Raw genomic sequence first — 13,205 nt, forward strand, 5'->3', positions numbered from 1 at the left:
ATGTGATTACAGTTAGCAATCATTGACTCCACTGTATGGTGCCAGGAACCAAGGAATCAGGAAAATTTTAGTTCTCTACCACTCACGTTAGGTGTTAGATAACTTGTATGCCTCCTGTCAAATAGAACCCCTCCAGGGTTGCAGAATGTTCTGGATTATTTTGGCATTCCTGGATAATTTCCTGTGATGTTCTAAGATCTACATAAATTACTCCTTCCTTCTTGTAAGCACATTACAAATACTTTTGTGTTAGTGTTTACTATATTAAATGGAAGTGATCTGTTTGTGTCTGTTTTCTTAGATTGTGAAGGTTTTACTGAAGAACTTTTCACACCTTTCTTGGTCATCATACTCTTCCTAGTGCCTAGCATATGGTGGAAGTTCAGCACCTGTTTGTTAAATGATTAAGTGTACTTGGTTTTCTTCCTTTGTTTCTCCCGAATTTCAGTTTATGAAATCATTAAGCTGCAAATAAAAAGTCGTTTTCTACTTCTCCTCAAACCTCTCCTGTGTTTCTGTCGTGCAGGAGCTGATGCTGCAGAAGATGAGGAGGTGGATGTCACCAGTGTGGACCCCATTGCTGCCTTCTGTAGCAGGTGAGCTGGCATGGAATGCTGGGCATCTGGGATGCTCCTCTTTAGTCTTTGATGGAGTATGTAACTCTGCTTCCTTGACTGCCCTCTCAGTCCCATCTGCATATTAATTGAAAGAGAGAACTCTTTTGGTACAGGAAAAACAATTCAGTCTTTATTCTCTAGTCCTACTTTCTCTTCCCTATCTTCCTGATACAGAATTTAAAGAAACTGGAGTAATACATGTAATCTGTTTATGATTATTGAATTTTGATTTCCTGTGATTCGTGTTGTCTGATTTCCTGTGATTCCTCCTGGCTTTCCTAAAGTTCTAGATCTGTACCTGTTGTATATGCTAATATGGGCGTCAGAGGAAGAGGGCTTATGGTTTAAGCTATTCTCTCCTTTTTTTTCCAATCCCTTGTCTGATCCTTTTCCAAATAGTGATGAAGAACTGGAAGATTCAAAGGCTCTGTTGTATTTACCCATTGCCCCTGAGGTAGAAGACCCAGAAGAAAATCCTTATGGCCCTCCACCAGATGCTGTCCAAACTTCCTTGATGGATGAAGGGGCTGGTTCAGAGAAGAAGAGGCAATCTTCAACAGATGGGTCCCAGCCACCTAAGAAGAAACCCAAAACAACCAATATTGAACTTCAAGGAGTACCAAATGACGGTAAGAGCTGCATCTCCCTGCTGCCCAAGAGGCACCACTTTTAATTTTTAAAACTGATCATTTCCTATTTGAGCAATTTTGCCTTAAGGAAATTTTCCCATGAGTCTTTATTGTACTTTACAGCTTTTTAATGACTACATCTGTGTTCACATCTCTTTTAAAATGGAAATTCTGCCCTTTGGTACCTTACCTAAGATGACATGCTTTAAGTCTTCTGACTCATGGCTCAAAATTTGTTTCCTTGTTATATTCATCTTCTTTTTTAATCTTTTCCCATAGAGTGGTCTGATTAGATGGTAAAGTACTAGTCAGACCCTGACAGTCATTTTATTCGGCCTGTCTGCGTTTATAAGCTGAGTTTGCAAACCTTTATTATCCTGTGTTGGGATGGTTAGGGGAATTGATGGAAGTGGGTGTGTGTGTGTGTGTGTGTTACTATTGGGAGTCCTCCTTTCTTTGGCTACAAATCAATTAAATATGCAACTGCATTTTTCCCCGATGCTCTGGATTGTGTGTGTCTGCCCTGTTCCAGGCACTGTCGTGTAGTTTATATGCTCCTGCTGACTTTTACATCGGCTCTGCAAGTTCTTTTACTCTCCCTACTTTAGAAAGGAGAAAATTTGAGCTGATATTATGTAACTTGGTCAAGGTCTTACAGAAAGTGGTGGAGCCAGGATTCTTGCCCTGATCTTTCTAAATCCAAAGCTCATCTTTTTCTTTTTCTTTTTCTTTTTTTTTTTTTTTTTTTGGTGCTGGGAATTGAATCCTGGGCCTTGTGCATGCAAAGCAAGCACTTTACCAACTGAGCTATATCCCCAGTCCCAAAGCCTATTCCCTTTCTGCTCCCTCATACCAGAGCTTGATTTAATATACTATCAGTGTGTCTTTCAGTTACGTTTTCAGTTTAGAGTTGCTATGGCTTGGTGTGAACCATATATAGGCTGTGTGTTCCTTTGGGTAAGGCAACTATTTGTCATATAATATATAGTCTTATAGTTTTTTTGTTTTGTTCCCCCCCCCCCTTGGTACTATAGATTGAAACTAAGGGCCTTCTCTGACTAAGCAACATTACTAGTCCTTTTAAAATTAAAAAAAAATTTAAGACAGGGTTTTGCAAAGTTGCTGAGACTAGCCTCAAACTTGCCATCCTCCTGCTTCAGCCTCCTGAAGCTGGGATTACATGCGTGTACCACCACAATTAGTGTAGTTTTTTAAACAATTAATAAGGCAGACTTTTCTGTTTATGATATTAGAACTGGGACACAAAAGCACTGTTTTTGCTCACAGAGGTCTGGTGGGGTGCTGAGACTGTTATTGTGTGGATCCCTTTCCATCTCTATCTATCCTTGTTCTACAGAAGTCCATCCACTACTGGGTGTGAAGGGGGATGGCAAATCCAAGAAGAAGCAAGCAGGCCGGCCTAAAGGATCAAAAGGTAAAGAGAAAGATTCTCCATTTAAACCGAAACTCTACAAAGGGGACAGAGGTTTACCTCTGGAAGGATCAACGAAGGGTAAAGTGCAGGCGGAACTCAGCCAGCCCTTGACAGGTAAGGACACATTGGGAGCACTGTCTGGCTTGCTTTGTGGCCTTGCTTTGTACAATCCCTGACTTCCTATAACTGCAGCATTCCCCTCCCCCCTTTCCTCCTTTTTTCCAGCAGCAGATAATGCCTGAATTTTAAGCTGCTAAGGGTAGGCTAAACCTCAATTGGATTAATTCAGTGGCTCTTAACCTTGGATCCATAAGTAGGTTTCAGAGGGCCTTCATTCCCCTAGTAGTATATGCAAAATATTAGGGAGATATTTTTCTGGGGAAGATACTCCTAGGTTTTATCAGATTCTTATAGAAGAATCTCTGACCCAAAAAGGTCAGAACACTGGCTTAATTCATTTCCTCATAAATAGCCAGAATATAAGCTTTTAAAATATAACCCCTGTCTGTGGCATCTTTTCTTTACATATATTATTCAAATTGCACAAATAGCACCATCATGTAAAGAAGAAAATGAGGTTTTTACATGAAACCCCATATCTGAGAACAGGAGGAAATTACCCAAAAGACAGAAACTGTGCTCTTTGTAGCTTCTTAAGCCTAAGCCTTTTGATATATAACATTTGGTTTTCTCATTTGTATATGATTGAGAGATTTTTATTGGAGGATAGAGAGCCATTTTAATTTCCTATCAAATATTTGTTAACCTAGACTATTTGTTGGAAAAATATTAACCAGATTGGAATTCATTTCTATTAGATGTTGAATTTTGGAGTGTAGTGTTTTATATATAAGCACTACTTGAGTTAATATAATACTTTCAATTTTTTAGGCTAATTGAGTAGTCTCAAAGCAGGATTAATAAAATATTAGTGTTGTATTCAGGTTTTTTCCCTCCTGCTTTAAAACTTCAATCAAAAATTTTAACCCATATACAATGAAGCACTAGAATGCTAACAGAATTCCTTAATTATACCTTGTCAGTTAATCATTGTATATGAATATGACTTTTCTTCTACAGAGAGGCAGAAAACAGAAAACAAATGGAATTAGTCATTATTTGCAATATTCCACCTCAAGTATGCTAGATTTAGACTTTAGTTTTTCATAACCTGATATCATGCCACTCTGTGCTAGTATTTTTTCCTCCATCAACAGTATGCTTCACTGTTATTCAGTTACCACCATCACATTCAATCCTCTTAATACTCTGTCTATATTGGAAAATATACCTAGCAAAACTAAGCTTCAGAATTGATGGTAAAACCGTGATGAATAAAAGTTAAAAGAATTCACAATTCAAAGCCTGCACTGTAACACATACTCAGTAAAATATTGAGGAGGAACACACTAGAAGAATAGTCAAATAAAGGAGAAATTAAATAAGTCAAATAAAGGAGAAATTAATTCAAGTTTAAAACAAGAAATAAATCAAGCAGGCCGGGCTATGACAGGGGATAAAAAATATGATTTATCATATGATTTATTGATAATAACATTGAATGTAAATAGCCTACACTCATCAATCAAAAGACATAAACTGGCAGATTGGATTAAAAAACAAGACCCAACAATGTGCTGTCTCCAAGAGACTCACCTCCCAGGCAAAAGACATCCACAGACAGAAGGTGAAAGGATGGGGAAAAAAACATATCATTCTCATGGATCTCCTAAACAAGCAGGGGTTTTTGTCTTCATGCCAAAGTTAATCAGAAGGGACAAACAAGGTCATTTCATACTATTTAATTATACCTCAGCAAGATATAATAATCATAAATATTTTTGCCCCAAACAATGGAGCATCTACGTACATCAAACAAACCCTCTCAATATCAAGAATCAAATAGACCACAACATAATAATACTGGGATATTTTAACATGCCTCTCTCATCACTGGATAGACCCTCCAAAAAAAAACTAAATAAAGAAGCTATAGAACTAAAAAATACAATTAATAATTTAGACTCTACAGACATACATAGAATGTTTCATCCATCAGTGGCTGAATATATATATATTTTTTAATATACTTTCTTCACAGCAGTACACAAATCCTTCTATAAAATAGACCATATCTTAGGCCACAAAGCAATTCTTGGCAAAAAAAAAAAAAAAAAAAAAAAAGATATGTTACATTCTATCAGATCATAATGAATAAAATTAGAAATCAATGCTAAAATAAAAATAGTAGCTACACCTGGAGACTAAATAATATGCTATTGAATGACCAATGGATAACAGAAGAAATCAGAGATGGAATTAAAAAATACTTAGAGGTAAATGAGAATAATGACACAACACATCAAAATCTCTGGGACACTATGAAGGCGGTTCTTAGAGGAAGGTTTATTGCAATGGGCTCATTCATTAAGAGTAGAAAGTTACCAAATAAATAACCTAACATTACAGCTCAAAGCCCTAGACAAAGAACAACAAATCAACACCAAAAGCAGTAGAAGACAGGAAATAATTAAAATCAGAGCTGAAATCAATGAAATTAAAACAAAAACAGTTCAAAAAGTCAACAAAACAAAAAGTTGGTTCTTTGAAAAAATAAATTGATAAATCCTTAGCCAAGCTAACCAAGAGAAAGAGGGGAAAAACTCAAATCACTAAAATTTATGATGAAAAAGGAAATATTGCCATGGACACTACTGAAAATATAGATGATAATCAGAATATATTTTGAAAATTTATACTCCCCTAAATATAGAAAATCTTTTTTTTTTTTTTTTGTGGTGCTGGGGATTGAACCCAGGGTCTTGTGCATGCTAGGCAAGCACTCTACCAACTGAGCTATATCCCCAGCCCAAAATAGAAAATCTTGAAGACATTGACAAGTTTCTAGAGACATATGATCTACTCAGATTGAATCAGGAGAATGTAGAAAATTTAAACAGGTCAATTTTAAGCAATGAAATTGAAGACATCATCAAAAGCCTGCCAACAAGGAAAAACCCAGAACCAGACAAATTCTTAGTCAAGTTCTACCAGACCTTCAAAGAAGAACTAATACCAATCCCTCTCAATTTATTCCATGAAATAGAAAAGGAGGGAACTTTTCCAGACTCATTCTATGAAGCTAGTAACACCCAGATACCAAAACCAGAAAAGATACATCAAGCAAAGAAAACTTCAGAACAAAATCCCTGATGAACATAGATGCAAAAATTCTTAATGAAATACTGGCAATTTGCATACAAAAACATATTAAGAAGATAGTGCACCACGATCAAGTGAGTTTCATCCCAGGGATGCAAGGTTGGTTCAATGTATGGAAATCAGTAAATGTAATTCACCACAGCAGTAGACTTAAAGATGAGAATCACATGATTATCTCAATAGATGCAGAAAAAGCAGTTGACAGAATTCAGCATTCATTCATGTTCAGAACACTAGAAAAAGTAGGGATAATAGGGACATACCTCAACATTGTAAAAGCTGTAAATATTAAACCCAAGGCCAACATCATTCTAAATGGAAAAAAAAAATGGAAAGCATTCTCTAAAAACAGTAACAAGACAAGGATGTCCTCTTTTACTATTTTTATTCTACATTGTCCTTGAAACCCTAGACAGAGCAATTAGGCAAAAGAAAGAAATTAAAGAGCTATGAATAGGAAAAGAAGCACTCAAACTATCTCTATTTGCCAATAGCATGATTCTATATTTAGAAGACCCCAAAAAACTCCACCAGAAAACTCCATAAACAAATTCAGCAAAGTAGCAGGATATAAAATTAACACCCCAAATCAGTTGTGTTCCTATACACCAATGAAGAATCAGCTGACAAAGAAATTTGGAAAACTGTCCCATTCACAATAACCTCCTCCCCGATTAAAAAAAAAAAAATAGCCTGTAACAGACGGTCATTGTCAACAAAAAATGCACATCAGTAATTGACTAGACATAAATAAAGATGATCTTTCATAGCCCACTTCTTGGACAAACTGATGCTATACAGACGGAGCAATTTAAAGTTTAAATAGATTTCCCTGACCCAAAGAAATGCTTAGGGTGATTTAAAATGTGGCCAAACTGGGTTGGGGTTGTGGCTCAGTGGTAGAGCACCTGTGTAGAACGAGTGAGGCAGTGGGTTTGATCCTCAGCACCACATAAAAATATTAAAGTACTATGTGCATCTATAACTAAAAATAAAAATTAGAAATGTGACCAAAAGGAATTTAATTCATTTAAACTCTTTAGGACATAGTCTCCCACCTTCTTTAAACTTTTCTGTAATTAATCTTGTGTTTTCTGTAGGAAGTGGTTGTAAATAAACCATTTTAAGTTTGTTTTTGTTTTTATTTTAAACTCACATTTTCTTCAGTAATACAGTGTTGTCACTGGACAGCAACTGTCTAAATGAGAATTAAAGTAAACCATGTTGAAAAGTTTACTCAGCCCTGAAGGAATAAGTCTTTTTAATTCCCTAAAATTCTCAAATGCATTAGTATTATTATCTTAGTGACAGAAGAAAGTTTGTAGTAAAAATTTGAACTAAATGTGGGATATACGTATTATAGTATTTATACAAGTTAGCATTTTAAAGCCCCTTCTAGGAAGAGTAGATACTGCTATTGGGGGGCAGGGAGGGGTGGCTATTACAAGATTTTTCACACTGACTGTTGATAAGGTTAGGAGGTACTGACCTTGCTTGTGTATTATAATAGCAGGGTGCTTCATTCTGGACTATTATTTTCTACTTATTTTTGTTAGACACCAAAGTGGATCAACCTTAAGCAGAGGGGAAGCTCCTTTAACAAATTTACCCCTTACAAGGGCTAGAGGAGGCTTTCCTTTGAAGGGCCAGAGTGATGATACATTTTGTGATAGAGACAAAGCAATGCATAGATGACTGCAAGCATTTCCCCAGTTCCTCGTGGTTGCATGCATTGCATACTTACCCATCTGATTTATCTGTCCCTCCCATTTTCTCCTTCCTTTTTTTGGCCTTGGTTCCTCAACCTTATCCTAATGGAAATCTCCAGAACAGATATGGCCAGTTTAAACTTCAGAGTGGACAGGTGTTGCTTCTGGGGGCCAACAGACAGAGTAGGATCATTTAAAAAAACAAAAAAACAAAAAACCCCCAGCAGGGTCTTGCAGCTTTTGAGGTTCTGGACCCTCAGGAGGGCTGCAGTAGCTTTTGTGGCTAGCTGCAGTGTAGTTTCCATCATTATGAAGGCTGCAAATTTGGGACAGTGGTGAGACTAGATAACCTGTGGGAAGTCTCCATTTTAGGACACTTATCAGATCTTGGGTGTGGGATTCTTTGATTGAGGGTTGGGGTTCATCCATTGGCATGGTCATCTTGAGGACCCTGAGCAGGCAAAGCTGATTAGCACACAGCCCTTCAAGGCCCCTGAGGGAAACTGGCATCTGGATCTCATTCTTCCACAGAAGATTTTTCAATAAAAGATTACCTTCAAGCTTTTCCATAAAAGTCCGTATGTAGTCATTGCTTTCGCAACAGGTACTAAGAAGTGAAACCTAATTCAGAATGCCAGAGGTCGAACTATCTTTAGAAATCCATCTAGTCTGAGAGTTTTCATGTTTTGTAAACCCCCTTTATTTAATGGAACAGCTTTTGTTTTAAAACCAGATTGTTTGAAGGCAGGGTCTTAGGTGTAGGTTGTTATGCTACCCAGGCTAGATGGGTGGCAACTGTTTGCTCATATCTGCAATTAGCCAGTTGCTATAGAACCTGTTCCACAAAACCCTGTGTGTGTTGAGATACGGTGCATTTCAAGGGAAAATTGGAAGACAAATGAATCACCGTAGAATTCACCTGGAATCTAGAGCTACAGAACATTCTTTCCTATCAAACAGCTCATTAGTATTGGATTAGCAACTGAGTGCCTACATTCATGAAGATATGGTTTCTGTATTGAGTGAGGACCCATCAGTGAAGCATGGCAGGAGTAACCCTGGAGCTCGGGACTTCCCAGGGAAAGGCCAGGCTGGCAGATCAGTGCCATCTATCAAATGTCTGTTCTTCAGTATATTGGCTACTCTCCAGAGGAGAGTCCTAGAAAGAAACAAGATGTGAGCAGACTCGCGTTTCCATGTAGCCTAAGAAATAGGGCCCGTAGGGTGGTGAATTTGGCTTATCAGGAGCAAAGTAACACAAAGTTTTGGTCTATCACATACATGGCCTAAAGGCCTCATGGGACGGTGAGCAAGAGGGATTGGTGTGCACCTGGGTCTGTTCTGGGTAGCAAAGGCCAAAGTGAGCAGAGGTGGTGCTTTTGGGGGCCGACAGACACCATTGCAGGTTTTCCTGCCTTGGGCCATTCTGCACCACTGCTCCCTGATGCTGTCCCATCACCTACAAGTCACAGAACCCAATTGTTTTAATCATTTGTTAATGAGTAAGGTGTGTGTTTTGTTTTCTTTTTTATGAACAGTCTCAAAGACTAATTTTATGAAATCTTGCTATACTCAGCGAGTTGGATATTCTTTCTCATGTGATCTTATTAGCTGAATAAGGTAGAATTTGAAAATCATGACCCTGCATTCTCTTAAGCTACTCTGGATGAGGCTGCTATTAGGAGGTACCAAAAATGGCTATTCATCTTAAACTGAACTCCTTAATATTATATTACTGGAGATTTCCTTTATGTTGTAGCTAAACAGTGTGTTCCCTTCAGGCAACTGCTGCGGGTCTTCTGTGTTGCTATTTCTGTGTATATTACGTTGCTTGGTATCTTATGCTCTGGTTTTGTTCTGTGCCTAATGCCTCAACAAGCCTATGTATGTTTGTATTTCATGTCTTTTCATAAGAATAAGGATGTTACTGAAACACAAATTACACAGATAATCAGTATAAGGTGCTTAGTCATTTTGAGTGTCCATTATTAAGGCTATTGATTTGTTTTGTTTTTTTTAATATTCTTCAGCTTTAGGTGGACACAACATCTTTATTTTACATTTATGTGGTGCTAAGGATTGAACTCAGTACCTTATGCATGCTAGGCAAGCTCTCTACCACTAAGCCACAACCCCAGCCCCAAGGCCATTGATTTGTGATCAAACCACTTTCTCCCATCATGATTTAGAATTACAGTGGCAATGTTGTATCTCTTTCCAAATTGTTAAAACTAAATTGATCAGGGTACCTATGGGAAAAATCAGTGAGACTAGCCTTTAAGTGGGTAAATGCACAATATTGAGCTTTGTAGAGTATATTCTTTTATCTTAAGATTTTTTAAAACAAACTCAAATTTATTATTATGTTTTATTTTGGGAGTGATCTGAAAAACAGGTGCTACATAAATTTTTTAATTTGATTTAACAGTGTAGTATTCAGCAGAGAGCTTATATCAGGGAGAGAATGTTGTATCTTGTCCTGATTTCAGGCTGTTCTCAGGCAAATGTGAATATATTTTTATAAACACTAATTTCATTTATACTGGAACTTTAAAATCGGTTCAAGCTAATTTTTTTATAAATGGATAGTTTTCCTTCATAACTTGGGCAATTTTTCTTTTTTTCTTTTTATTTTTTTTAGCTTTTTACTCTTAAGCAGTATATTTTCTCCCATTCCAAGTGACATCTGGGAGGGTTTTCTTCACTTTGTTCTCTTTTTACGCTTCCTAGTTTATAATTTTACAACAGTTCATTTAAGGACATCCCTAGGAGGTTGAACAGCTTCTGTAAAGTAACCAGGGAAGTGGTCATTTGATTTCACTATTTAGGATTTTGTGTATCAGTTAGTTATTGGTGTGTAGACATATGGACAATAGCTTTAATTAACATTTCACTTTATTTGGGATTCTCAGGTAATGGAAATGTCACTTAAGGAATAGTGGTACTTGAACAGGGTTTCTCATTGTTAATCATTTAGTGACTGTTTTAGTCTAATATAGAAAAAGTTCAATACTTTTCCTTTCTTCTGTTTATCACACCCTTTTGATTGCTAAGCATTCTTTCTAACACCATAGAGAATGGTCAGCAGCTTAGTACCTCCCACCCCCATCCCTTTGGGACAGTACTGAAAAAAGTGTTGGGGAGGAGATTTGGGGTTTAGATTATTTGTTGCTTCAATAAAGAGTAATTAGGAGTTGGAATTGGTTATAACTTTTCCTTAAAGGGGGGACATTCTTGGCGCATATATGCTTGGAGTGCAGCATCCATCAGTATTTCTGTTCTTAGAAGTAACTAATCTGAATTGATGGTAAAAGAATTCTTTTTGTGTCTAATCTCTTTAGCAGGAGGAGCAATCTCAGAACTATTATGAAGACCTTGAAGTTCTTCGTTCTTCCTCACTTGCCATCAGGTGGCCTCTGGACAGTGTGGTCAGTTATTTGAGATTGACTTTAACTTAAAACAAAGGCCTCTGCCTCCCACCCAGGAGGTGGAAGGAGTGAATTTTATGTTTGAATGAAGAAGTGAATTATGGAAGAAGAGTATATGTCCCTAACCTTCCCTTTCAAGCGTAAGTCCAAATAGGCTCTCAGGAACGAGGATTTGTGAAGGCATCCAGTAGGAGATTTGACTCACATAAACTTCAACGCTTGGTTGTGTTGCTGGAGAAAAGATACCTATGTTTTGTTCATCTAGCTATTGTACCCAGAATCATTTTGACATATCATTTCCTGTCTCCTGATTGCCTTCCGTCCTCAATGCATGTCCTCGAGTGACTTGTTCTTATCTGAAATTTTGTTTCCAATATCCTAGGAAAACTTCTGTTGCATATTCTCTTTCATTTTTAAATGTACCCTATCTCAGATAACTCCTGTATTTCCATTTAGTGTACAAAGGTTGGGCAGAAAAGAACGTGCTTGAAAGATTTCAAATTTACAGGAAAAGAAGAAAGATAAGAAGGCCCCCTCTTCCTGTCATACATTTTGCTCAAGAAGCTGGGCAGTAGGAGATTCAGGGTTTTTCCTTGCATTGCATGTTTCTCCAGTATTGGTTCAGTCTCATTAATCATGGATTTTGAAGATAACTAGTTTTATCCATCTCCAGCCAAGAATCATCAACAGTTTATATTACCTTATCTGTGCTGGCTTCCAGAGTTGGAAACAAAACAAGGTGTTTCTCAACAAGCTTCTTTTTTTTATTGGGGTGGGGAACCTGTGCAAGGACTAAAGTACAGATTCCAAAATCAAAGCAGCAAAACAGTTCAAATCAAAGATCAAGGTAAATTTTTTTTTTTTATTATTGCCTATGGAAACCTGTCCCCATCAGCCAGTGCATCTTTCCCCTCTTGCATCCATGCATTCGTGCTCCTTTTTCTTGCTGTGTTTCCCAGTCACTTCCTTTCTGTGAAAGGTTGCTTAGCTTTTTTTTTTCTTTCTTCCTTTTTTTTTTTTTTTTTGCTATTGTTTAAATAAAAAGTAGCAGATTGGATGGATGTGTACATTAGGTGTTTGAAATTTTCTGAAACTCCAGAGTGAGGAAACCAGGTGTGGAAGGGGCTTAGTAGCCTGTCTGAGTAGAGCTTTTAGCTGACCCAAAGTGCTTACCCTGGATCATCATTTTCTCAGTATTTTCAAAGGAGAATTTAAATACAGCGATTATTGGGAAGTCTTTATCAGTTGGTGGATGCTCCTTTAGGTAGCCAAACACATTGATTATTTTTTAGATTGTAGGATAGAAATCAAAGTAGAACACATCAGTAAGGGCCTCTTTTTCCCATCCCATCTTTCAGAATATATATATTTTTTATTTTTCCCAGAAGTCAGAACTCTTCCTGAATTTTTTAGTTGCCACTGCTACTTCTTCAAGTGCTCATTTTGTGAATTTCACATGAATTGGACAGTGGTTAAGATTGGCAGATGGCTCACTGGACATGTTTCTGTTTTGCAGACATTATATTCATTCCTGTTCTCTGTGCTGCACACTATAGTGTGGAGACTGATACAGAGGGTTTCTGCCTTACTCCCATGATGAAGGAGTTTGGTTTCCTCACCTGGGCATTTGGTGTTTATACTCTGTCCAACTCCTCAACTGGCTACTGAGAAAATCACGTCCTGTCAGATTATCTCTGGCAGCAGCTCCTGATAATTATTTATGTTTTGGGGATTTTTTTTTTCAGCCCCTAAAACTGTCTGTGCATTTCAGTTTGATTTGTGTAATATATGTATATTCTCTTCTTCCCTTTGTCATCTTCTCCCTGCCCACCATTTTGTTTTTCAAATATTCTGTAGTTTTGTACAAGATAAAAACGTAGCCTTGGGTACTTCTTGCTGAAGCTTTAATGCTTTGTAAATAAAATCGGATGTTTATTAAAGAACAGGTGCAGATGTTCGTTTGTAAACACTGATCACTTCTGGAGCTCACCAGCCACTTTCATATACTGGGGAATGTGACTTCCTGTGATGGTGTTAGAGCCCTGTATGGAACTAGAGAGCTGGAGAGCGTGGTGGGGTGGGGGCACAGTGTCTAAATTTATGCCTTTATACAAGATCATAAATAAATGATTTGAAACAAAAGGTGTTGTTAATCAAAAAGATCA

General features: G+C 37.4%; 1 protein-coding gene across 4 annotated transcripts in view; it reads left to right on the forward strand.

The window, feature by feature from the left end:
* Window positions 1–13,141, forward strand: part of Rbbp5 (RB binding protein 5, histone lysine methyltransferase complex subunit) — a 34,946-nt gene extending 21,805 nt beyond the window's left edge. Inside the window, exons 11-14 of one of the 4 annotated variants that reach the window (XM_077802802.1) lie at window positions 527–596; window positions 1,017–1,246; window positions 2,604–2,681; window positions 10,954–13,139. In XM_077802802.1, coding sequence (XP_077658928.1) covers window positions 527–596; window positions 1,017–1,246; window positions 2,604–2,681; window positions 10,954–10,982 — 407 coding nt within the window. In that variant the 3' untranslated portion in view covers window positions 10,983–13,139. Of the gene's footprint in view, window positions 1–526; window positions 597–1,016; window positions 1,247–2,603; window positions 2,796–10,953 lie in introns of all 4 variants that reach the window. The other 3 variants (XM_026387448.2, XM_026387450.2, XM_026387449.2) reach the window with 3 other exon arrangements.
* The last annotated feature ends 64 nt before the right edge of the window (window positions 13,142–13,205 follow it).

This window comes from Urocitellus parryii, chromosome 9, assembly GCF_045843805.1.
Source record: "Urocitellus parryii isolate mUroPar1 chromosome 9, mUroPar1.hap1, whole genome shotgun sequence".
NCBI lineage: Eukaryota > Metazoa > Chordata > Mammalia > Rodentia > Sciuridae > Urocitellus > Urocitellus parryii.